General features: G+C 50.8%; 2 protein-coding genes across 3 annotated transcripts in view; one reads left to right on the top strand and one right to left on the bottom strand.

Annotated features, from left to right (window-relative positions):
• The window catches only part of Wnt3 (Wnt family member 3), an 80219-nt gene that overhangs the window by 14600 nt on the left and 40325 nt on the right, over positions 1-25294 (top strand). For both annotated transcript variants that reach the window (XM_087203906.1, XM_004868672.3), the window contains exons 2-3: positions 21382-21623; positions 24958-25223. In XM_087203906.1, the coding sequence (XP_087060032.1) occupies positions 21382-21623; positions 24958-25223 (508 nt within the window). The remainder of the gene's footprint in view (positions 1-21381; positions 21624-24957; positions 25224-25294) is intronic.
• Positions 17007-23911, bottom strand: LOC110346465 (uncharacterized). Its single transcript, XM_087203909.1, has 4 exons — positions 23744-23911; positions 22857-23685; positions 17871-18260; positions 17007-17113 (listed from the first exon to the last, which is right to left on the bottom strand). The coding sequence occupies exons 1-2, from the start codon at positions 23909-23911 to the stop codon at positions 22999-23001; spliced, it is 855 nt and encodes a 284-aa protein (XP_087060035.1). The 3' UTR covers positions 17007-17113; positions 17871-18260; positions 22857-22998.

The following is a 25294-nucleotide window of genomic DNA, read 5'->3' on the forward strand; positions in this document are numbered from 1 at the left end:
TAAAAAACAAAAATGTAAAGGGTTGGGGATATAACTCTGTGGTAGAATATCCCTGGGTTGGATCCTCAGTGTTGAAAAAAAAAAAAAAGGAGTCTTGTAGCAAAGGAGGGATAACATGCTGATCACATGGCTTATATGTATCTTACCAACTGCTCTCCTGAAGACTGATGAAAAATATTTTTATTATATAATACTAACGCAAGACAGTAAACACACTGTATATACAGGATATAATGACAACAGGAAAATCTGAGCCTCCCCACACCCTGCAGAACCAGAATATCTGCATCTATCTGTGGGATCCTCCCCATCTCAGACCAAACTCCCTCCAGGTATGACAGATTTTGCACATTTATTCCATTACTTTAAAATGATAGTTTCCCCAGATAAGCTTGCTTACACTTTTTTTTTCTTTCTGAGACACGGTCTCACTATGTAGCCTAGGGTGGCCTTGAACTTGTAATCCTCGTTCCTCAGCCTCCCAAGTGTTGGGATTACCGACATGAGACACTCCATCTGGATTTATGCTATATTTTTCATATTGTGCAGTATTCTGTGGTTTGCTTTTGTCTCTCTGGATTATGTTTCTAAATTTTGGACTATTGTTGGATGTTACTGTAGTTCCTTCATTCTTTTTCTTTTTTTTTCCTCAGTACCGGGGATCAAACTCAGGACCTTGCACTTGCAAGGCAGGCGTGGTGCCACTGAGCTAAATGCCCGGCCCCTGGTTCCTTCATTCTTGCTGCAATATAATAGTCTACTGTCAGATTATCCTGCTTAACCCAACACTTGTCCATTGACATGAGCCTCTTGGTGCCCTTGAGGGAGAGTTGTTCATCTGATACCTATCTTGGAATGGACCTGTGCATTGCAGGGTGTGTGAATGGTGGATGACTCTCTTCACAAATTGATGCCAAAAATTTGGCACTGTTTTTCAAATAGTGATTCTACCTCTTGCCCATCATCCCTCCACCTACCTGGCCATGACTTTCCCAGGGGTTTTCAAAATCCAGCTCAGAGCTGCATTATATTTGCTCTCTGCCCAGCCTCACTTCTGCTCTCCCCTGGCTCCTCGGCACAACTTTTGGCCCAGAGCGACCTCACAAAGTGTATCTTGCAACTTCAGTCCCACAAAATCCTGCTGAGAAAGCCCTTTGTGGTTAAATAAATTTAGAAATCACTACCTGCCGTTGGAAGTCTCTTAATGTTTGCTGGGATCATTGGAATCTTAGCGGCATGGAAGGGCCTGCTGGGGTGATGCCTATTTTCATTTGTTTAACCTGTTTTCCAACAGTAGTTAACCCAGGAACCCTTTCTCCCATAATGTATCAATTATTACCTACTTGGAAAATGTGACCCAGAAGATTCTCCTGCCCCTTTCAATCTTTCACTTTGTCCTCATGGACTTATTTTTCTCCAAATCCAGGCCATGGTTCCTTTGACTTCTTTTTAAATCTCCCTATGTGAACTAGTTCAGTACAGAGCACCCATCCCAGTAGAGATGGAGGTGAATGAATGAATACAAATATGAGCAAATGAATGAAACGCTTGGGCAGTTGGTTGGTTATCTGGCTGACCCCCCTCCTGTGCGGCAGTCAGAAACCAAGGACTTCTCAGGCCCAGGTGATCTTTGTACCTGGTATGCTTGAGTCTGTCTGGCCAGGGTAACACTCATAGTATTTCTACAAAGTCTATCCTTGTCACTGCTGGTAGAGGGAATCCCTCTCCCACATTAAGCCTCCTGTCATTATTTAGGCAGCTGACACACAATGAGGATGGGGGCCCCTGCAGGGCAGAAGCTGCTATGTTACAGGCTGGGGGCCCCTGCAGGGCAGAGGCTATGTGACACTTGCACTTCTACATTCCCGTGAATAGGTGTGCTTAGCCCTAAGCTACTAGACAGAGACACACATGAGCCATCTCCCATGTGATTCCTTCTCAGGGATTGGAGAGCACTGTGGCTAAGTCTACAGGCTCTGGATGAGACCCTAGTTACCTGGGCAACCTCAGCTAGTGTCTGCCTCAGTTTCTCCAACCAAATGGAGATGATGATAGCATACTTTCCTTACAGGGTTGTTAGGAGGTTTAGAGTTAGTACATGGGAAGCTCATAACACAGTGCAGGGCATGCAGGAGGACCTTGGTCTTCAAATAATAACAACCATTTATTGTGCATCTGTGTTCCAGAGACTGTGATTAAAGCTTCAGTTATTCCTTCTTATAGCTTCTCTGAAGTAGGTGGTACTAGCATTTTTCTGTTAGGAAACTGAGTCTTTCCAACAGGACACAGTGCCAGGTCAGCCACATCACCCCACCCAGGCCCCAGACCCACAGCCACCTATGCTGCTCATTGCTACCCAGAGATGTCAGGGAGCTCCTCTACTTCTGTTCACCCATAATTAGTTCACTGACCACCTGAGTAGAGTTTGCTCTTTAAGTATTATTATTATTATTATTATTATTATTATTGGTACCGGAGATTGAACTCAGGACCTTGAGCTTTCGAGGCAGGGGGTAGAACCATTGAGCTAAATCCCTGGCCCTGCTCTTTAGTTTAGTTTTTTTTTTTTTGGTATCGGGAATCGAACTCGGGTCCTTGCGCTTGCGAAGCAGGCGGTGGAACCACTGAGCTAATTCCCCGGCCCCCTGCTCTTTAGTTTTAATCCTCTATTCATCCCAACACAGTGAAAATTCATGGCACTGCCTAGTTGGCTTTTATGTGTCAATATGTGCATGTGTGTAAGAGTGCACGAGTGAGCAAGGAAGAGTTATTTGACAGGACTATGGGAGGGCCAGCATCCTCATGGTAATTCCAGGAAGACAAGGACAGAGGCAGGGCTCACTTCGAGACAACACAACAAGTTGATATGGCCATGACCAGAACGGGCAGAGCAGTCCCTGCAGTCTGCTCAGTGTCATCGTCCAAAGCCCCTGGCCTAGGACCCTGTGTGCTGGGAAACATTTGAAGAGGACATCAGCAGTTGCTTTTGCCCAGGCAGGTTTCCTGGGTCAGAACTAAATTACTGAGGATCAGCAGCCAAAGATCAGGGCCCATGTGGAGGCCCATCTCTGACTTGGAGGTGCATATGCCAGAGTCCCTGTGCCCGTGTGCCAGCTGGCCTTCGGAAACATTTCTCCTTGCTTGTGGGGAGAGGTTAGAGTCAGCTGTCCTCTTCTTTCCAATTGGCCAGCCTTAGTTCTAGTGCCATCCCAGTTCTGGCCACACAGCAGAAGTGAGCATGGGGGCACTCACAGAGGGGCTGAGTAAGGAGGTAGGTTTGAGATGCAAATGCTGGAGCAGAGCTGCCTGGGGCTTCATTCCAAATGAGGGGCAGTGACTTGGCACCTGAGAACAGAACACAAGGGCCAAAGTAGTGGCTCAGGGGGATGGAGGTGAGACAAGTAGGTAAGGTATCCCATCAGGTTAGCCAAGCATGGTGGTGTGTACCTGAAATCCCAGTGGTAAGGGAAGCTAAGGCAGGAGGATCACAAGTTTGAGTCTCTGGTCTCATTTGTGAAGTGAGACTCTGTCTCAAAATAAAAACTGAGAAGGGCTGAAGATGTAGTTTACTGGTAGAGTGCCCTAGGTTCAATCCTCAATACCACTAGAAGAAAAAATAAAAACTAAACAACAACAACAACAACAAAAAGATAGCCTACCAGATTGAGGCAGAGATGTTCGTGAGCCATAGAAGCTATGGAATGAAAAGAAGAAAATATGGTCTTGGGAAAGGAAGGAATTACCAAGACCCTATGAACAGATGGGTCTATTAAAAGCTTGACTAGTAGCTGGGCACAGTGGCATATACTGTACCTGTTATCCCAAGTACTCAGTAAGCTGAGACAGGAGGATCTTGAATTTAAGGCCAGCCTGAGCCACTTAATGAGACTCTGTCTCAAAATTATATTTTAAAAAAAGGCCTGGGGAAGTAGCTCAGTGGCAGAGCACTTGCCTAACATGCCCAAGGCCTTGGTTCAATCCCAAGAGAAAGAAAGCTTGGCTAGTGTGGGATACGGTGAGCTGTCGCATTGCATTTCCGATTTTTGTCCTCTCCTTGGTAGTGCAGTGTGCTGTGAGCACAAAGGAGAGTCTCTGGGGAGACTTGGAAGAACCCCTTCTCACATTGGCTTCTCAGCCCCATACCATGGCCTTGACTTTGTGCCCTCACAATAAGCAGGCTGGGCTGTGTGACCCCAAGATTCCTTCCAGTCTGAAGGCTTCCATCTGGGAAGGGGGCTTCTTTCAGACCCACAGATGGTTACCGCTTTGCTACCCATGGGACCTCAAACCCTGGCCTCCTTACTTCTTGGCCCCGTATGTTTTGTGTTACATCAGTGTCCCTACAGTGCTACTCTTTCTCCTTTTCTCTGAGGGCATAAAGGTGCTCTGAGCACATCTTTGGAAGTTTCTTGGGTTATCCATCCCCATCCTGCTCTGGGTCCTTCACTTGGTGTCCCCAGCTCCAGCAGGCATGGTTTATAATCCGGCTGGATCCTGGCTACCATCTGGAGACTCCAGTATCCATGACCTGTCTGCTAGATCATGCTCTCCTCCAGGTTGAGGACCATGACAATGTTTTGGTCACCCTTTTTCATGCCCAGTTCAGTGCAGAGTGTGCAGCGGGTGCTGGAGTGAGCTGGCTATCACAAGGGTGGGCTCTAGACCAAAAGCAAAATAGCAGTATAGGGTGTGAGGTCTAGCTCTACTTACACTTCCCAGTTTATATACCTTTCTGAGCCTCAGTTTTCTCTTTTGTGAAGTGGGGCAGCATCTAACCCTTGGGGCTTTTTTTTTTTTTTTTTTGGTACCAGGGATTGAACTCACTACCTTGCGCTTGCCAGGCAGGTGTGGTATCACTGAGCTAAATCCCTGGCCCCTCTTGGGGCTTTTAAGAGGATTCTAGAGGATTTCTGGGAAACATCCACCCTGACCTCTCTTTGGAACTCAATGCCCACATTCGTCAGTATGTGCTGGACTTTGCATCGTAGGAGAGGTTTCTGGAACCCCTGCCAGCTGGAATTCTCTGTGGTTGTCCGGGCTCACACAAATCCCTATACCCCTGGGACAGAGGTCTCCTCTCCATCTGAGGATGCCTTGGGGGGTGGGTCTGGCCCTGTCTAAGATACAGAGAAACAAACAAGCGTGGAAGATTCATGCCAACAGTCAAAAGAAAAAGATCAGTGGGCAGGGGCCCCAGCGTCAGGGTTTACAGGGCTGTTAGTCCAGTGCACAGCCTGAGTAGCAGGACAGACCTGAGTGTCTTAGCCTCCACTGACATGCTCCCTGCAGATCTCATCGCAATAAATGTCTCCCTCATTGCTTTATTAGCCATCTCAACCCCACCATCTCCCAGCTGTGTGACCCTAGACAAGTTACCTAGCCTCTCTAACCCATGTCATCATCAGTCAAATGGGGATAATAGCGTCACTGGGTTCTTTAACAAATTAAAGGTTATATTCCATATAAAATGCTTTACATGTACCTGGCACAGTCAGGGCTCAATAAATATTAGCCACTTTTACAAATAATAATAACCATTCTGAGAGGCCTAGAAGAGAGATTCATTCCCTCACTCCCTTACTTACAGTAGAGTTCAGTAAAATTATTTCCTCATGACCTTATTAACTACTGTCTACCCAAATAAATATACCCCGTATTATCTTATTCACCATTGAGTGTGCACCGTAAAAGCGTTACCTTAATTTTCATTTATAGCTCTGAGTGCTTCCATAAAGGTGCCCAATTACCTCATCTCCCCCTGTTTGCTGGGCCCCTCTTCTGTTTGTGCCGAGGCCAGCCTTCCTTTAGGCCAGGGTGATTCCTGAGGGAACCTAGCCTGCTGTCTGCATTGATATTCTGCCCCTCAGGTTCAACACAGAGCTCACTTGTAGAAAAAGCTATAATTAGAATTTTTTTTTACTTTAAATGTGTGTGTGTGTGTGTGTGTGTGTGTGTATGTGTGTGTAGACTGATCATTGATCTTTTCTACGCAAATCACGTTTCCCTGGCAGAAATGCCCACCTACTTCTGTAATGAATGTGAATAAAGAGGAGACTAAACAGACAGAAGCTAACTGTGGCACCAGTCTCTGCTGGGACTGCTGGGCTGCTGGGATTACAGGTGTGGTGCAGGTGAGGGAGGGGAAGAGGGGGCAGAGACAAGGACCCATGGGCAGGAGGAGAGTGGGAGGGGGCTCTGCAAGCAGAGGGAATGATTTCCAGTCAGAAGCCAGGTGGATGAAAGGCCTGGGAAGAGCAGGAGCAGCTATGGGCAGGAATGAAGAAAGGCACGGCTGACCCCAGTAGGAGGAAGGAATTAAGATTTGAATCCCAAGAGTGTTGGCTGGCATTCTGCAGCTCTCGGTTTCTTTCAGGCCAAGAAAATAGGTGGAAAGATCAGGAAGAAGGGAAAAGTGAACCCTTGGGAAAGGAGGACTACAGGCCTGAACCAGGAGTCACCAGACAATGCCTTCAACTGGAGGAGGAAAGAGTCTCTTTTGGAATATATCTTTTACCTTCTCCTTTCCCAGTGGATGTTAGTGTTTAGTAATGCACATATCGCAGGAACACAGAGGCTAGCATGTGATTTATACCTGTGTGTACGTAAATGAAGGCATGCCCAAACAGTTTTCACTCACGTGCTGCTGATCAAAAACGTTTTTGCTGTCCCGGCTGTAAAGATGGCGATTGAGAGGCCAGGAGAGAAACAGGAGGAAGACAACACTGGGGATTGGAAAGGCAGGGAACAGCTCCCCTGACTATTTGGAAAGGATGCCATAGTGCTGGAGGCATAAGATGCCCCGCTGTGGACCTCCCGTGGAGTGGGCAAGACCCTGGCAAGTCTGTAATCCTGGGCCTTGCTTCTCAACCTTGTCTGCTGAAAACGAAGGGATATGCTGGCTCCCGGGCCACCTAAATTTCTTTCCCTAGAGCAGGGACACATCAGTATTTTTAAGCTCCGTGGGGCCATTTGCCATGAAACCCTGGTTGAGAACCAGCGACCAGCCCTGCTAAGTGCTGCGATACTTATTAAAGTCCTACGCCGGGCTGCAGTGGGCGGGGCTGCAGTGGGCCGCCATACAGCTCCGAAGAGGTGCAGAGTAGCTGCTTGGAGCCCCCAGGCACCTGTGACAGCGAGCCCCTTGAGAAGCAAAGACAGAGGGTGTGAATGGGACCACACAGGGGAGGAGTTGGCGGCAAGGACCCTGGGACTCTTGAATGAGGGTGGGGGTAGGGCAAGGGGCGCAGGAGGGTGTCGAGGCTCGCTCTGGGAATGGGCTGGGAAGGAGGGGCAGCCAGCGCTTTGAACTTGCGTGGAGCCTCCCTAGGGAGGGCGGGGAAAGTCCAGGTGCCGCGCTGGGCTGCCTTCACCTGCGCGTCCTCAGCGCCGTGGGGGGACGAGGCCAAGGGAGACCTCCTGGGAATGTGGTGGAAATACCCACCTTGAAAGGCAGGGAGCCCGAAAGTTGCCCTGAGCGCCGGGTGTGGCGCAGCCCCCGCCCTGCAGCCGGCGCCTCCTGCCCGCGCACCTGCCGCTGCCCTCGGGCGGAGCTGGCGTCCCTGGCGGGGTCCAGCGACTCGGCCACCATCTGGGGCTCCGGCCCACAAAGCCAAGGTTCCATCAGAAGTCCCTACAAGTCAGTCGGAGCTTTTGTTGTTGTAATTCACAGTTTTATTGTGAAGATTGTTAATCAGTGCTGGGATGCTGCTCCAAGTAGAGCAGTTGCCTAGCATGCTGTGGAGTCCTGGATTTAATCCTCAAAACTGAAAAAAAAAAAAAAAATCAGAAAAGTAGAAAAAAATTGTACGAGGAACAAGTACTTTCTAGTGGAACTGTTTTTAACGTTTTGCCATAGTTTCTCCCCTACCCCCTATGGACACACATGCACGAACACACACACAACGCAATCGCTGAACAATTTTAAATTACACTCATTATAAATTACATTTCCAAAATGTAAGGATGACTCCCTGACCTCCAGCCATCATCACACCTAACAAAATTATTAATAATTGCTAATGATTCAAATTTCTCTAGTTATCCTCAAATGCCTTTATAAACAGGATTTTCAAACCAAGCTCCAATTATTTGATTATCATGTCTCTTAAATTCATTTTAATCTAAAGCATTTCTTCCATGTGCCCATATGCTTTTTAAAAATTGATATTGCGTTGGGCCGGGGATTTAGCTCAGTGGTTCTGCCACCTGCCTTGCAAGCAAGCACAAGGTCCTTAGTTCAATCCCTGGTACCAAAAAACCCCAAAAAACCAAAAAATAGATATTTGGGGCCAGGGATTTAGCTCAGTGGCACTGAGCCTGCCTCGCAAATTCAGGGTCCTGAGTTCAATCCCCAGTACCTCCCCAATAAATAAAAAAGATGGGAGAAATAAAAATAGATATTGTTTATTACAATTAATTTAAAATGATTAATAATAAATTCAATATTTAGATAGCATTCAAGGATTTGGAAATATAAAAAGTGAATATAATGAATCAAAACCCTTGTCCTCACATAGCTTACATTTCAGTGGAGGGAAGCAGACAAAATGTAGTAAGTGCTTATTAGGTAAAAACTTATACCCATATGCTTTTAAAAACCAACACTATGGGGGCTGGGGATTTAGCTCAGTGGTTCCGGTGCCTGCCTCAAAAGCACAAGGTCATGAGTTTGATCCCCGTCACGGAAACAAAACAAAACAAAACAAAAAAAACCAACACTGACCTTTTGAAGAGTTCAGGCCTGTAGTCTTTCAGAATGTCTTGTATTCTGAAACTGTCCAGTTGCTTCCCCATAGTACCATTTAGTTTGTTCCTGTATCCCTCATGTTTCCCAGGTAACCAAAATTTACCTCTTAAAGTGTGTTAGATGCAGATGAAACATCTTTGGTCACTGAACTTTATAGAGGAGGTTGGGCACCTCAGATTGCACCATCTCCTACCCTCCTATTGTCACATTTCTGGGGGAGGTTTTTAATGAGCCAGTTTTCTGGACTCCTCCCCAGATGGTCTGGTCCAGCAGGTCTGGTGTTGGAGCCCAAGTGTCTGGGTTATTCAAAACCACCCCCAAATGATCTGGCCACCAGTATACTGCCTACTTCCTTGACCCTAGCAGCCAGCTGGTCTGAGAATGTCCTTGGGCCTCCAAAGGGCTTAATATAAGGGAGTGGGTGGGACAGTGGAGGTAGGTGAGGTTGTTGAGGATCCAGCCCTGATGGTGAGCCAGAGCAAGTGACATATTGGCCCCCGTAGAGGAGGAACATGGCCCACCTGGGGCAGCTCCCAAGCTACTCTTGGAGTTGGGAATTCTTGCAAGATCAGCAGTGTCCCTATGCATATCTCTGATTCCCAGCATTCAGTACAGGATTGGCCCAGTGTCAGGCTGGTGGACCTCTGAGTAGCTTGAGAGCTCCTCTAGAGTGATCTCTATGTGCCCTACTGGAGTGCTTCTGAAACTCAGACAAAGGGTTTCCAGCCTGTGGAGCTAGCAGCTTTGTAAATGGCCCAGAGACTGAGCAGGGCCATTACCTGTCTAAGACTTGTAATGGTGGCACCCTATGCAATCTGGGGGAGGTGAGGGAAGGCTAGGGTAACAGCGGAGTGGTTTGGAACAGCAAAAGAAGGTCAAAAGACCCTCATGGGGCACCATCCTCATTGGTGAACCAGGCACATGGCCTAGTACCTACAAGTGAGTGAAGGAATTGCTCTTGTCAAAAGACTTAACTGTAGTGGAGAAACACAGATGATGGACAATTCAATTGAATGTGTTTAATGTTACCCCTGAGGTGTGTGTAAGAGTTGGAGAAATGACTAGGGAGGCAGTAAGCTGGGATTTTAAAATTAGACCTTGAGAGTTAAATAGGAGTGGGAAAAGACAGTGGGGCAGGCTGTCTTGTGTTTTACCAGAACTGGGCTTCAAAGGGAAAGTGATGTGGGGACCAGCAAAATCCTGGGCTAGGAAGCAGGAAACTTGGCGTCTCAGGACAAGCAACCTGGCCATGTCAGGCTCTCATTTCCCCATTTGTAAAATGAGAGATAAATCCCTCAGACCTGGAAGGTCAGGAAGGGAAGATGTGTTATAAGGTTAAATTAGAATTCCAATTGATAGACGAGGAGGCAAAGAAAGAAATGGCAGAGCCCCTGGAGAAAAAGATGTCCAAGCTGAACTGGACTTCAAGCCTAGGCCAAATGTCATCCCTCTGAAAGCCCTTTCCCAGGTCCTCCCTACCCAGTGTTCCCTTTGAGTCCCCACAGCAAATGAGACTTCTCACACTCTCACACTGACCATGGTACCAGCTCCGGTTGGGGGGACACACATCTCACGTACCCTAGGCTGGTAATATGCAGGTACTGAATGAAGCACCAGCTCTTGGACTGTGGTCTGAGAGGCTCTGAGAAGGTTTCTATGGGGTGTAAAGGAGACAGAGCTCTGCTGGGAGTCAGAGGTCTGGGCTGAATTCCCCGGACTGCCTCTAACCAGTTGAGAAACACTGAGCAAGTCACATCACTTCTCCAGGCCTCATTTTCCCCAGTTTCTTGATGATGATGATGTCCAAGTTCCCATGCAGCTTTGACATTTTGTGACCTGATACTGTAGGAGAATGACAGGTACATAAGGCTATTTACAAAAGACTTCCAGTGCCTTTCCAGGTCCCTCTTAGATCCCACCCACCTTCCTCCAGCTAGTCAGAGGCCAGCAAGAGAATGTGCTCCGGCAAAGACTTCTACTAAACAGATATGCATTTTATTGGACATCTGCCTTATACCCAGAGAGCACTCCAGAGACACCCGGTCCTGGCTGGCTGGCTTTCTCACTTCCTTCCTTCCTTTCTTCCTTTCGTTTTTCTTTTTTTTGTTCTTTTCCACCTCGGTTTCTGGAATGCTTGGGATCTCTCCTTTACATAGACTGGGCCCATTTGGAGGTAACTTTGAGAGTCACTGACATTGATGGGCAGGAATGTTGTGACTCCAAACGAGTCTTTGGCCCTCTATTGCCCCTGTAAGGTAGCCTAACTCAGCATGTCTGAAGGCAGCTCTGCTCTGTAGGTGAGGACCTGAATGGTAGAGAATGTATGGGCTCAACTGAATTGCTTGGCAAAGTAGAGAAACAGATCAAGCTCTTGCCCTGCATTCTAGGGAACCATCCCCTACAACACTCGTGGAGCCTGGTCCTGGTAACTCTCGAGGAGACCCTCTGTGAGTCTGAGGCTTGAAGTCCCTAGTGCGGTCCTGCCCTTTCAGCCCTCTCTGAATGTGCTAGGTCCAGGCTCTTCCCTGCCTTATCTTGACTCTTTCTGAGTGAAGATCTTGATATCCTCTGGAGGTCCCCAGGTGCCAGGTGCCTGCCTGTTAGGGGACCAGGTGGAGCTGCTGGGCTGGCCAGGGCTGTAGGAGCCATTCCCTCTGCCTTATCCCTGCCTTCCTTCCCGTCTTCACTTCTCTGGACTCCTCTTCTTCCCATCAGTTCCCCCCTTCCTTATTCCTCCCCTGGGTCTATCTTCCTGGTCCAGGCCTTGCCTCCAGTTGCCCAAAGTAGACAGCCCCTCTCTCCCACCTCCTCCTTTCTCCACTCAGATCAACTCCACCTTCCTGGGAAATGGAGTGAGGGGACCTTCATGCTCACAACACAACAAAAAACAGGTTTAAACATTTCACAGATTTCAACATTTTTCAGGCTTGTGTCTTGTGACATCTTATCAGATCAGGCAGCCTCAGGCCAGACCAGGAGCTGCTGTGGAGAGCAGAAGCTGTAACATTCCAGCCCAGGTTCTGCCACTCCCTCCCTGGCACCCCCACTTTATGCCCCAAAGAAACAGCTCACCAAGCCACCACCAGGATGGATGCCGGGTGCTCAGTTTTGGACACATTCCTTGGCTTCACGTGGCTGTCCACACACTTCTCTCCCTATACCTGCCCAGAACAGAGATTTTTCGGGGCTCTTGTGGCCCCTGGTAGGTACTTTGCCTCCTGAGGGCCTCACTTGGCCCTGAAAGCAAACCTCTAGAAGTTGGAGGACACAGAGGAGTTGTAAAGTCACTCATAGACAAGTGGAAGCGTCACTTGGTGTGTAGGGGAAGTTTCATGGGAGTGTTTCAGGAGAAAGAGGAAGAAGGAGAGGCCTGCACTGGCTGGCCCATCCTCAGGGGCTGCTTCCTACTGGGAAGGATGTTTTGGAACTTTGGCTTTACTTTTTTTTTTTTTTGGTAGACAGGGTCTTGCTATGTAGTTCAGGCTGCCCTTGAACTCACAGTAGAGCCCAGGCTGACCTCAAACTCATGGCAATCCTGCTGCCTCAGCCTCCTAAGTGCTGGGATTACAGGTGTACACTACCACACCTGGCTTGGTTTTCTTCTTACATGTGGGATTTTCACCACTCATGTGGACCACTGACCTGGAATACCCTCTTTTTCCTCAGATTTTCCCTGAATTCCTGCTTTCTTGCTCATGCCAAGCTCCTGATGATGTTGGTGAAACAGTGCAGAGTGACAGGCCCAGGAAGGACTGGACAAAATTCCATGGGCCCGAGTTTAGCTGAGGCAGCCTTAGGGTCAGACCCTGAACCTGGTCCCTAGGGGCCTGGGCCTCAGCAGTGCATGGTGGTGGACGAATCAGGGTGGGGAAGGGATGGCTGGAGGGCTTAGGAAGCACCAGAGCTCTAGCCCAGTGAGGAGCAAAGCACAAGAAGGACAGAGAAGAGAAACAGAAGGATGGTGACTCTGCCCAAGCACGCTGGCTGTCTGCCTCCACGGGACCTCTTCAGGAAAGTGAAGCCAGGCTCAACCAGCCTGCTGCTTGCAGGCTTCCGGTAGGCTCTCCTACCTCCTGCTCCAGGTTCTAGCCTCTTGGGTGAGGTTCAGCCCCCATTCTGGGGCCCTTCTTGCCTTGGTCTATGAGTCTTCGGCTGGCCCAGCCTCCCCTGTGCCTGTGTGTGTCTCTGTGTGTGTGTGGGGGGGAGTTGTGCTAAAATATCATTCAACTCTAGCTCCAAGACAAAGTTCCCCAAATCTGAATGTCTACCCTCCCTCTTCCTCTTGCGCTCCAGCTTGACACCTCCCAACTATCTGGACGTGGGTGCCTGCAGGTATCCTGGCCCCACCAGCCTTCTTTCATCTTTGTTCCCAGAGCTGCTTCACCTCTTGCATTCTCAGTCCTAGTGGACACCATCTCCATTTTACTGGTCACCCTGGCTCAAAACCTTCCTTACACTTTCCTCTTATTTCTCTGATCCTTATTCATGGCTTCCTCTCGGTTCCTAAGGCCACTGTCCTGAGATGGCCTGAGGGCCCCTCCCCTGCCACAGACCTAGGCATTAACCTAGGCAGGCAGTTCTCAGCCCAACCTCACAATTGGCTCACCCTAGACCAGTGACATCTGGACCTTGTATGGCTGCAGTGCTCAGTCAAGCCTCAGAATCTCCTTAGCACCAACTACCACACCAGCCTCCCAGCTGCTTTCCTAGCCTTTGGTCTTCAGTGCCTACCCCTTGTCCTATTTTGTACATGACTGACAGAGCCAAAGTCCAAAGTCCAGCCCTGGAAGCTACAATGGCTGCCAGGTTGTAGAATAAAGCCCAGCACGCAGCCCTTTTTAGCCTGTACCTTCTTTGCTCCTCTGTGGCCTCAGACTCCAGTTGGGTACACCAGCTACTCTTCCCATTCCTGCCTCCTAGTCTGAGGCTGTTTCCCTGCTGGGAGTGCCTGAGGGAACCCTAGCCACCTTCACAAGACTTATTGCTCCTCCTACTCCTGGTAGTGGGGTCTCACTTGCCCTGCTTGAGATTAGGTGCTCTTACCACAAGCTTGTTGGTCTCTTCTCTTTTTTTTTTGGTACCGGGGATCAAACTCGGGTCCTTGCGCTTGCAAGGCAGATGGTGGACCCACTGAACTAAATCCCAGGCCCTTGTTGGTCTCTTCTTGACAGATGCCTCCTGGTCTGGGGACTCCTTGTTGCTGCTTCATTTGCCTCCCTGTTCCCAGTACCTGGAGCTCTGCCAGGTTCAGAGTCATCCCCTTCGTGTGTGTTGAGTGAACAGGAGGTGAATGAATGTGTTTACCTAGGAGAGGCTTTAACCTACTCACCAAGCCAGGCACTCCATTTGCTGCGCGTGTCTATTGTCTTCCAGAGGCCCTAGTCTCCTGGCTGGAACTGAGCAGGAGGCTCAGTGCCCTGTAGGCTCAGCAACCCCTGCCATTGTTCTCTCTTCTCTCCCTGCCCCTGCCAGAGACAACAGCCCCCATGCTTGTGGAGTGAATGGACCTGTGATAAATAGGAAGGGTCTACAGGCATCTCCACTTTTTGTTTGTTACTGGGGTTTGAACCCAGGACCTTTGCACTGAACTATATCCCCAACGCTTTTTTAGTTTTTATTTTGAGAAAGTGTCTTGCTAAGCCACTAAGTTGCTCAGACTGGGCTCAAACTTGTGACATTCTGCCTCAGCTTCTCAGAATGCTGGGACTATATGACTTGCAACATATCTACTTCTTTGATGAGAGGCAGCCACCGGAGATCTAGAAACCCTCTAAAGGCCACCAGACCACTGTACCACGTGAGCCCCTTTGGGTCTGTAGCAGTATGTTGAGAAGGGCGTGGATCTATGCTCAGCACACACTAGGACTCTGTGTGTTCCAGAGAGGGCCAGGGGACGGGCAAGGAAGGGTGGCAGTTTGTTGATCTTCAGTTAGTTCTCTCCTTTGCTTTGTATGGTTAACAAGTTAACTGCCAAGGCACCAGGGTGAGTGGTTCAGGCCCAGGCCCATGGGTTCCCATGTTGAGAGCAGTTCTGTGAGAGCTCTAGGAATAGATGCATGAGGGCCCAGCAGGCCTAGCCCCTTCCCCACTAAACTGGGCACAAGTCCCTGAATTTGCTTGGGCTCTTCTGAGACCATTGTCTCTTGGCCTAAGTGGAAAAGAGTTTGCCTCGAGTTCCAAGGCCAATGCTTGGGTTTTTATTTCCTGTCATTTCTCAAGCCTTTTTCTTTCCCCTCCTAGAAGTTTCCATCTTGGTTTAGGCCAAGATGGAGTTCCTCTGGACTCAGGAGGCAGTTAGGCCTTTGTCTAGAACTGCTCAGGAACCAGTATGTGGAGCATCCAGGACTGGGACATTGTGGAGCTCATCAAAACACCCCGGTTACTGTAGGAAGAGAGACAAGTAAACACAAAAGTTTCCAACTCTTCCCTTTTCCTGTAAGCACCCTTGACAGGAATTTTAAGAGATGCTGTGTTTTGGAATCAGAATCTAATGGTGCCTTACCTGGCAAGGACAGTTAGGCTTCCCTATGGGAAAGGGGGAGGACATGGAGCCTGTGATTTCAAGAAAAGCATGCCTGGAGGAAGCTTGGCCATGGCTGCAGTCCTGGCGTCCACTTCCTACTTTATGGGGACTGTGGGTGGATCCCTCCATCTACTCTGTGCTTTGTCCTAGAGTAGTTTCTGAGAATGTGTGTTTATCATCCCCAAGGTTAGGGCCTGGTGGGGTTACAGGATAGTGACATCTGCTCCAGTGAGGTGCCATGGTGCAGGGAGATGAGCCCTGGTGGCAGTTGCAAGCCCTAGGTTCCCCCCGTGCAGTCCTCCCAGCCAGCTGTGCAAGCTGGGAAAATGACAGTTTCTCAGAGCCATGCAAAGGAGGAAAGGATTGGACTAGACAAATGACTCTTGCATCCTGCGGAGAAGCCTTTAGCGGGGGCTGAGGGGAAAGTTGAGGAATGGGGATCCAGGGAGACACCCTACTTCTCTCATTTTAATCATTTCTGAGTGTACAATTCAGAGGCATTAAAAACATTCCAGGGTTGTGAAGACATCACCACTATCTGTTTCCAGAAACTTTTCATCATCCCGAATGAAAACTGTACTTCTACTTCCCCTGCCCCTAGCAATCTCTAATTCACTTCTATCTCTGGATATTTCAGAAGTTCAGTCACACAATATTTATCCTTTTGTGCCTGGCTTATTTCACTTAGTATAATGTTATCCAGGTGCATCTTGTGATATGTTGGAAATTCTTCCTTTTCGAGACTGAATGCTACTCCACTGTATTTGTGCTCCACACTGTCATTCATCTGCCACCAACATTGGTGAACAAGTATCTGTTGGGGTCCCCATTTTCAGATCTTTTGGATATGCAACTAGAGTGAAATTCTGGATTCTATGGTAATTCTCTTTAGCTTTTTTGGGAAGAGGCTCCTCTGTATCTGTTTTAGATATAGGGAGAAGAGGGAGATTGTGTGAGTGCATTTGGGAAAAAAGTGGGTAACTTGGGCCAGGGATTTAGCTCAGCAGTTCCGCCACCTGCCTCGCAAGCGCAAGGTCCCAAGTTTGATCCCTGGTACCAAAAAAAAAAGTGGGTAACAAATAAGAAACAGCTTGAACTAGGTGATCCTTGAGGTCCCTCCAGCCTCTAAGTTCCTATGTTGGGAAGTCCTAAAGTAAAGCACAACAAAATAAGATCAAAAAACCAAACCAAACTCAGGTTTGGGTGCAGGGGAGGCTCCTCATCCAGCAAAGGGCTTCAAATCTATGGGTCAGGACAGGAACTGTGGTGACAGTGTAGAGCCGATTCAGCATGGGGTGATGTGAGCTGTTTGTTTAAAATTTTTGTTTAGCCAGGTATGGTGGCATACACTTGTAATCCCAGCACTTGACAGGCTGAGGCAGGAGGATCAGCTTGAGTTTGGGGTCAGCCTGGCTACATCGTGACACCCAGATAGAGAGATAAATAGATAGATAAATTATCTCACCCTAAGAGGTCAGCATCAAGGTCTCCTCCAGCAGCTGGTAGCTTGCTGGCACCTGCTGCCCATCTTCCTGACTGCCTGTGTCTGTCGTAGACCCAGTGGGGCAGTGGGTGGTTGGGGTGGAGGATGAGCCATTCCCATGGGGAAGGTGGCAGAGCCCTTGGGCAGGGCAGGGGCAGGGACTGAGTATAAATAGCCCCTGGCCCAACTGGGAAGGCCTGGCAGGAGTCTCTGCCCTCCCCCTCACCAGCTGCTGGTGCCAGGCAGAACCCTACCTCCTTTGGGAGCCTGGCCATCATCTGAGATCCTAAACGTAGGAACTTCCTCAGCGGAACCAAGAAGTCTTGTCCTGTGTGTAGGTGGAACCTCCGGATGCCTGGAGCTGGGGAGAGGGGGACATCAGACTGGCTCTTTACAGAGCATTCCATTAATCCCTGCCTCGAGCATCAGCAAGTACCTATCATGCTCTTGGCCCTGTGGAAGGTCAAGTGTGCTGGTGCATGCATGTGTACGTGTGTGCGTGCACATGTGCACACGTGTGTGTATGTGTGTTACTGGGGAAGGATTGGGAAAGGAGGAGGAGACACACCTCCATCCTTGGGTACCTACACTCACCCAGCCAGATGGCATTGGATATAAGCCACTTGAGCACTTAGTGATGAGAAGGTTTGAACAAGGCACAGGAAACATCCAAAGGAGGAGAGGTTACTTCCGCCTGGGTGCCTGTCCAGTTCGTGAGGGATGGTAAGATGTTTACTAGGGGTGGAAGCCACTCCTGGGAGGGGGCACAGCTTGGGCAAAGACATGGAGGTGGAAGGAGATGGGTTTCGAGGCAAATGTAATCAAAGCCACTCACACTTTGGCAGAAAGAAATGAGGAGAATGAGGCTCCCTGTGTTGTCTCCCCCAGAGGAATGCGTGCTTTAATAATGGGGAAAAGAAGTAGCGAGTGAAATTTTTGTGTCTGTGATGGTGGAGTGTCAGACATGGCAATGTGTAAGCACAAGCTCGGGTCAGGGGTGGCAGGGCATGTTGGGGAAGCAGCTTTCCTGCAGAAATCAATCCCTCAGCCACAACCTCATTAGCTCTAACACCAGCCCTTGGAGCTAAACCTCCACCCCAGAGGCCCTTGCTAATTACCAGCAGGATGTCCAGATCTGAGCTGAAACCTTTGAATGGAGCATCGTGGAAATGTCCTTCTGCCCTTCCCCTTTGGGCTACATGCTGCCAGATCACAAATGTCTTTGTTCACCAGCCCTGTTAGGACGGAGCTGCCAGGGAAGAGGTCTTTGCTCTGAGCCAACGCATCCTTCCCAGCGTTAGATAGGAAGGGACTTTGAAAGTTTTGATGTGTTCTACCAAATGCAAGGGTATGGAGGAATGAGGTTGGCAACAAAAGTGGGGGCAAAGTGCTGGAGACAGCCCCTAACCACATGCAGTTGAGCACCATTTCTTCAGGGCTGCCCATGCGCCAGGCAGGGGGTTACTCCATTTCCTCTTCCCATTATGTCTGCTTTACACATGAAGAAACTGAGGAGGAAGAGATTAAAGAAATTGTTTAGATCAGTGGCCTGGATGTGAGCCATGCCTCCTAGCTAGTTGGTGCTCCTCAAGGGCAGGAGGAATGAGACAGGGGTTGATATAAAGGAGGGAACTAACTCAGAATGGTGAGTGGCTGGATGGTGCTAGGCTGAGTTGTCTATACTGCCCTTGTCCAGTTTCCCTGTCTAGTGACTATGAGGTCAGTTACCAGGATGGGGCTGGACACACTGGTCACCAGCATAAAGTTGGGTTTGATCCTTAGCACCAGGGGAAAAAAATTTAAAAAGAACGTGGGAAAGGCTGCCTAAGCCAGGAAGGGGCTCAACTTTGGGACTTCACAGCCCTGCACACCCAGGCAGGTTGCTTAGCTCCCTGGCCTCAAAGTCCTTGTCTGTGAAATGAGACAGTGGTTGGGCCGGGGATTTAGCTCAGTGGTTCCACCGCCTGCCTCGCAAGCTAAGGACCTGAGTTTGATCCCCGGTACCAAGAGAAAAAAAAGAAATGAGACAGTGGTGATGATGATGAAGTTCCAACCTCACAGACCTGCTGTAAGGATTCAACAAGGTAATAGCACCCAGAACTGTGTCCAGTAAATGATAAGTATTTTATTATCACATTTTCCTGTTCTTTACTATACAAAGAGCAAGGGCAGGAAAGGACCCCTGCAGGGCCCCATCAAGCAATGTTTGTCCTCTGGGGTCACTGGGTCTCTCCCACTCAGGCCTAAAGCCATATCCATCCCCTGGGGACCCAGATGGGCATTGCCTACAAGGAAGGGAGGAAGTCAGGAGGCTTAGTTCCCACGAGTGACTCAGTAGCTCTGGGATCTGGGCGGGGTAACCTACCTGTAAAAACAAGGCTTCTATTAAAGACCCCACTACTTGCTAGGTTGTTAATGAGGGTCAAAAGGAGGAAAAGTCAAGGAAAGGGCTCAGCCTGGCACAGAGGAAGTCAGCAATTAGCCAGTGCCAGTGGTAATAGTGATAAATCAGACCTCTGGGCTGCTCTTCCTGCCTTTCAAATGGGCTCAATGGTGGTGGTGCACACCTGTAATCCCAGCGCTCGGGAGGCTGAGGCAGGAGGATCACCATGAGTTTGAGGCCAGCCTGGGCTACATAGTGAGTTCAAGACCAGCCTACACTACAAAGCAAGACCTGTCTCCAATCAATCAATCAATCAATCAATCAATCAAAAAGGGGCTCAGTGCTTGAGATCTAGAAATGTTTCATAAACATCACTATCCAAACTCCCAGGTCTGGTTCCCCAATCCTTCCTCCCAAAATAAATAAATATGTAGAAAAACCAGGGTCTGCTTCAACTCCTGACAACTGAGCTCAGAGGCAGCCCCAGGCAGTTGGGCACTACCTAGAGAACTCCATCCCTTGGAGTTTCCATGAGTTGGCCAGGAGCAAGCCAAAGTAAGGGAGAAGGATCATGGGGAAGCAGCACACAGCACTCTCTGATCTGCCACAGCCTGGTATCAAAAGCCTTGGGCAGGCTGAGTTACTCTGTAGGCTCCAAATTCCTCATCTAGAGGATGAGGAATTTTCTCCACATTCAAGAGTCAGTCAAGGCTGCTGCATCCAAAGAGTGTGGCACATGAGAAGAGTGGATACATGACAGATCTTTTGTTCATCCCTGTTCCCAGCCCAGAAAATGTTTGTGGCTTTTTTTCTGACCCAGCCCTGGGGTCTTCTCCTGATCCTCTTTCCAGGTCTCTCCTTGTTACTTTGCACGGAGAACTTGTCTTAGGCCAGTGCTAGACCAAAGCCTTGGTCAGTGCGGGACACAGCAGGAGAAGAGATGGGTTCCATGAGCTCCATCCAGCTCATTCTGTTCCCATCACAGGGCTGATCACGATTGGCTTTGAACCCTACTGAGATCCACAGGTCATTTTCTTGGCTTCTCCCACAAAACATCATTTCTGTTCTTCCTGTGGTAGGGAGGGAATGGAAAACTAGAAATTCCCACAATTCCTACACGCTATGTTTTTTTGATATAGTCAACTCCCCCATTTCCCCCACAAAACCTTTCCTTCTATGGCCTCTATTGATTGAAAAATGGGGAGAAGAATGGTATGGCTTGACCAAAGTCACATTGTGTTGGATGGGGAGAGTGACAGCTGGGCTCTTTCTCTTGACCTTGAGCTAAACTTGTCTTGAAACATAGCTGAGCTCTAAACACTGGCAAGAAGAAAGGAGGTGGCACTCTAGAAACTTCTAGGGTGCTTGTCCGGCATGATCAAGGCCCTGGGTTCAATTTCCAGCACCACAAAAATAAATACACAAAATAGAAACTTCTAGGGAATTGTAAAGATGTCCGTGGAGGCCCTGGTGTGCAGAGGTCTTGGTGCCACTGATTCCCAGGGAAGACACTAGGGAGCTGGGGGGGGGCGGGGGGGGGCGGTTGAGCAGGCAGCGTCCCAGCAAGGAAGCAGAGGGGCATTGCCACCATGGTGTGCATGTGTTCTCATGCATGTGCACACATGTGTTTAAAATGCACGCACATAAGTGTAAGCTTTCTGCTGGGACTGATGATTCTCTGCTTTTTCTGAGATGGGGCTAAGGTCAAGGCAGCTTTTGCTGCCTTCCTCCCTACAAATCACTGCAGTTTCCTTGAGGCCCCTTGAATCCTGGACTCTGTAGATCTCCTATTCCCTCAATGCCATCAGGGATGTGTAGCATGAGCTTTTTTCTTTTTTTTGGCGCCGGGGATCGAACTCTGGACCTTATGTTTTCGAGGCAGGCAGGAGCAGCACTGAGCTAAATCCCCAGCCCTAATGTCATCAGACATGTGAAAGGCAATGAAAGGACTTGATCAGCCCAAGTATTGTCCTTCTAGTCCAGGGTTCTTTTCATGGCATTGCATTGCCCTAAAGGCTCCCATGAGAGATTCTGATGGTCTCTGTCCCCATGCAAACTGGGCGTACCCACGTCGTTGCATGGCAAAGGCAGCATGCATGTGCAGGCACCAGGCTTTTCCGGGCTTAGAGTTTAGGCCAATAAGCTCTTCACTCCTCCACCTACCCTAGAGGGTGCATTAAGAAGTGATGCCCATGCTGGGATGTGTGTTTGTGCCCACAAAGCCATCTCCTTCTGTCTGTCCACAGGTCCCTGGCCCTGGGCCAGCAGTACACATCTCTGGGCTCACAGCCCCTGCTCTGTGGCTCCATCCCAGGCCTGGTCCCCAAGCAACTGCGCTTCTGCCGCAATTATATCGAGATTATGCCCAGTGTGGCTGAGGGCGTGAAGCTGGGCATCCAGGAGTGCCAGCACCAGTTCCGGGGCCGCCGCTGGAACTGCACCACCATAGATGACAGCCTGGCCATCTTTGGGCCTGTCCTAGACAAAGGTATGCCTCTGGGAAGGTGGCAGGTGGGGAGGAGACAGAGGGGGGCAATAGTTCCAGGGCCTGTGCCCTTCCACAGCAAGGTTCCTCCCTGGGAGGACAATAAAACTGGTGATGATGGTCATCAGTGGTTTCCATACAAAGTGGGTGAGGCTCCACTCTGGACAGACCAGGCTGGGGGCTGGTCAGCCCTGAGATGACACAGGATCCTAAAATTTGAGAGCAGGCACCAAGGAGCTCATAGCCTTCCTTCCTGGCTCGCACAGCAGGGATCCAGGCTTTGATGTAGACATTTGCAACCTTTTCCCAGTCTGTGCTAACTGCTATGCAAATGTCACTTTGGGGCAGGGATGGGGCCTTATCCCCCCAGCTTTCTGCCTGGAAAGTCCTCAGGAGCTGAGGAAGCTACCTGGTGCTGGTAGCAATGTATTGCTGCCAAGTCCCCTTTGAGTTTTTGTTGGTCTCCATGCCCTGCAAGCTGGATATGCCCATAAACTCTAATGGGCATATGGGCCTCGGGTAACTTCCCAGATGTCTTGCAACCTGAGAGTATAATTGGCTAGGCCTCCAGTGAACGAAAGTAACATGATTTGACTTTGAACTTAGGGGTCCTGGGGGTGGGATAGGCAACTGCTCCTAAAAGGAGACTGGGGGTTCTGGGCCGAAGATAAGCAACTTTTTGGGGGGAATTGCAGTGTCCAGGAATTTCATGACCCTAGCCAGGCTGACCGCCACTGAAATTTTGGCATCCAACCCACCCAGCCTGGTATTCCCTCCAGAAAAAAGAATTGATAGATAGAGCTGCACTTACAGACAGAAAAAAAAGGGGGGTCTGAGATCGTCTCCCTTCACCCAATTGAAGGGTAGGGTGAGAGCCTGGAGGTGGGGAAGAGCCGACTACCCCCCATTTTAGAGTGCAATACCCCTTTACCTGTCCTCTGGTACACAGGGTCTGTCCGACCTACAGCAAAATGCTGGCTATTGTCATGGGACAGGAGGGCAATTAGCAAATCAATGGATGATGATTCTGTTTACGCTTCTATTACCAAAGCTAATTATTCCTTGTTTACATAAAAGGTTTGGCCTCTAATTGGGGCCAAGTGGCGGCGGCTTGCATTTCAAACTTGATCTCGCCGGTGTATCTGTCTCCTCGCCTTCCGGTGCCCCACCTCGGGCCAGGTAGCGCTTAATCAAACAGCCTGGCGTCTTGACGCGCTCCCTGGAAGTAAGACTCACCGGATTGCTCTTCCCGCTCAGACATTAGCCAGTGAGAGTCGGATCTTTGATCGTGTTGCCCGCTCGCAATGTGTTTAACGTTTTAAATCACCCTTGTGAGTTTTGAGGCATGCTTTCGTCCCTAAATTGCAAGAGGGCAGATTTATGTAGGGGAAACAGTGTGGGTCAGAGACGCTGGGAATTGGAGGAGAGCTGTCCTGCGTCCGAAGGCTCCCGCGCACGGCCACGCGTACTGGTCCCCAGAGCGTTCGCGCTCGGCTCTAGGCCCGTGTTGGAGCCCAGCTCGGTGGGCGGCCGGGGATGAGCGCGGTGGGCGGCCGGGGATGAGCTCGGCCGGCCGCTTAGAGACCGGAGAGTCGGGCTGCTGAGGGCGCGTCTCCTCAAGGGGCGGCGTTAGGCGCGGGTCGAGGGGTGACAGGAGCGCCCCGGAGGGGCGTGGGGTTGCCGGACGGAAGGGGCGCAGGAGGCCGAGGCCGTGGTCCCGGGCGGCTCGCAGAGCAGGCGAGCGCCGCCCCCTGCCGCGCCCCGGCCCCGGCCGGCCCGGCCTACAGCGCCATTCACACGCCCTCAGGCCACTCGACGCGGCGCGGGGGCGGGGGCCACCGCCTCCGGGGGGATCGCGCTGCCTGGCTTCGGGGCTTGGGGCGCGGCCCGGCAGCGGGAGCCGCCCGTTGCTACGCGGTGGCGGCCGGCCCGGAGGCCCGAGCCCGGCGGCCGCATTATGCGGGTAATGCGGTGTGACACCGCGCGAACAAAGGCGGATTGAGCGGCCCAGCGGGCCCCGCCGGACTGGGACCGGCACAGCGGGGCTGTCAGCGCCGCTCCCAGGCTAATCCCCGCCCCGCCCCCGCAGCCCCTGCATCTCGGGGCTGGGAACCGAGCGCGACCGGGCCGCCGCCGCGAGAGGCCCCGGGCCCCCGGAAGCGAGGGGCATCGCCGGCGAGCTCGCCCTCCGCCCCCCAGCGGACTCCGAGGCGGGAGGGACCGGGCCTGGACGGCGGGGAGCCCAAGCCGGGAGCGACGCCGGGCTCCAAGCCCCGGTCCGCCCGGTCCATGGTCGGCTGCGCCTCGAAGGCTCCGATGTGCGACCCCGGCCCCACGCCGCGCCCTATTATGGGTGGTGGCGTCTTTGCTCTGCAGGTGGTCTGGGAGCGCTTTGGGGCCTCAGAGACAGGCAGCAATGACTCTGAGCGCTTCCTGTCTGCGCAGCTGCGGTCTCCCTCAGCACACTGGACCGGGGCCACGGTCCAGGACAAGAGGCTGGAGTCCAGGCTGCTAGGCCCGCCCCTTGTCTACACCTGTGCAAAAGAGTCTTACGTCACCTTCCCGCCTTGGGGACCTGGTCTGTGAGGGGAGAAGGCTGCTCTGCAGGTCTGGAAGACTTTGTCTCCATAACCATCATGGCCACATCTGTGAAATAAGGTGGAATTGTCCTGTCCCCACCCTTGGGCCTCCTCAGTTCGAAACCTTGGATTTGAGGTGGAGGCAGAGAACATAAAGGGAAAGGTGGAGAATCCAGCTCCTGCTTTCTTGGTCAGGAACTGTAGTAGCAGCTAAATGCCGTATCCATTTTACAGAGAGAGTAAGGGAGACTCGGAAAAGGAAAGAATCTGTCCAAGCGTCCAGGTGGGGATGGGTTGCTTAGGTAGGTTTAGGCTATGGATTCCCAGGCTCCCTTCCCACAGGCTACAAGCTGTTTTAGGAGTGGAGGCTCAAGACCGTCCTGGGGTTTCTGAAGTTTGGTAGGGTGGAGGGCGTTCTCAGTGTCCCCATCTGTTAAACAGAGACAGTAAGCCAGAATAGAGTGTGGCTACCTTATGGGTTCAGCAACTTGCCAGAGCCGTCATTTCTAAGAGGCTCCCCCTGACCCTATAGCAGCATTTGGGGCTGGGGCTAACCAGCAGACCGTGACCTCAGTCTGCTCATCCATAAAGTGAGGATATCTACCAGGGTCTGGACCATCTGCCCTCCCTCTTCCTTCAGAGCTGGTGAGCCCTTAAACTCTTCCTTACCCCTTCCTCCTCCTGGCTGGGGAAGTGGAGGCAGAGCTCGAGCATCCTCAGCCCCAGCCTGAGCATTGCCCCTCACACCCTCTCCACAGCTACCCGTGAGTCGGCCTTTGTGCACGCCATTGCCTCGGCTGGTGTGGCCTTTGCCGTCACACGCTCCTGCGCCGAGGGTACCTCCACCATCTGTGGCTGTGACTCACATCATAAGGGACCACCTGGTGAAGGCTGGAAGTGGGGGGGCTGCAGTGAGGATGCGGACTTCGGGGTGCTCGTGTCCCGGGAGTTTGCTGATGCCCGAGAGAACCGACCAGATGCCCGCTCAGCCATGAACAAACACAACAACGAAGCAGGCCGCACGGTGAGCCTTGGTACCTTTGCCCCAACCTGTGGGAATCCTGCCCCTTCAGGAGGCCTTGGGCATCCTGGGCT

The sequence above is a fragment of the Heterocephalus glaber genome, unplaced genomic scaffold (assembly GCF_053883595.1).
Source record: "Heterocephalus glaber isolate CG9 unplaced genomic scaffold, H.glaber_assembly_v1.0 deba00001813, whole genome shotgun sequence".
NCBI classification, from domain to species: Eukaryota; Metazoa; Chordata; class Mammalia; order Rodentia; family Bathyergidae; genus Heterocephalus; species Heterocephalus glaber.

Excerpts from the sequence above, each read along its gene's own strand:
- LOC110346465 (XM_087203909.1), bottom strand. The coding sequence starts at position 23,911 with ATGGACCGGGCGGACCGGGGCTTGGAGCCCGGCGTCGCTCCCGGCTTG. Across the intron at positions 23,686-23,743 it reads CCTCTCGCGGCGGCGGCCCG|CCTGGGAGCGGCGCTGACAG; the intron begins GTCGCGCTCGGT and ends GGCGGGGATTAG.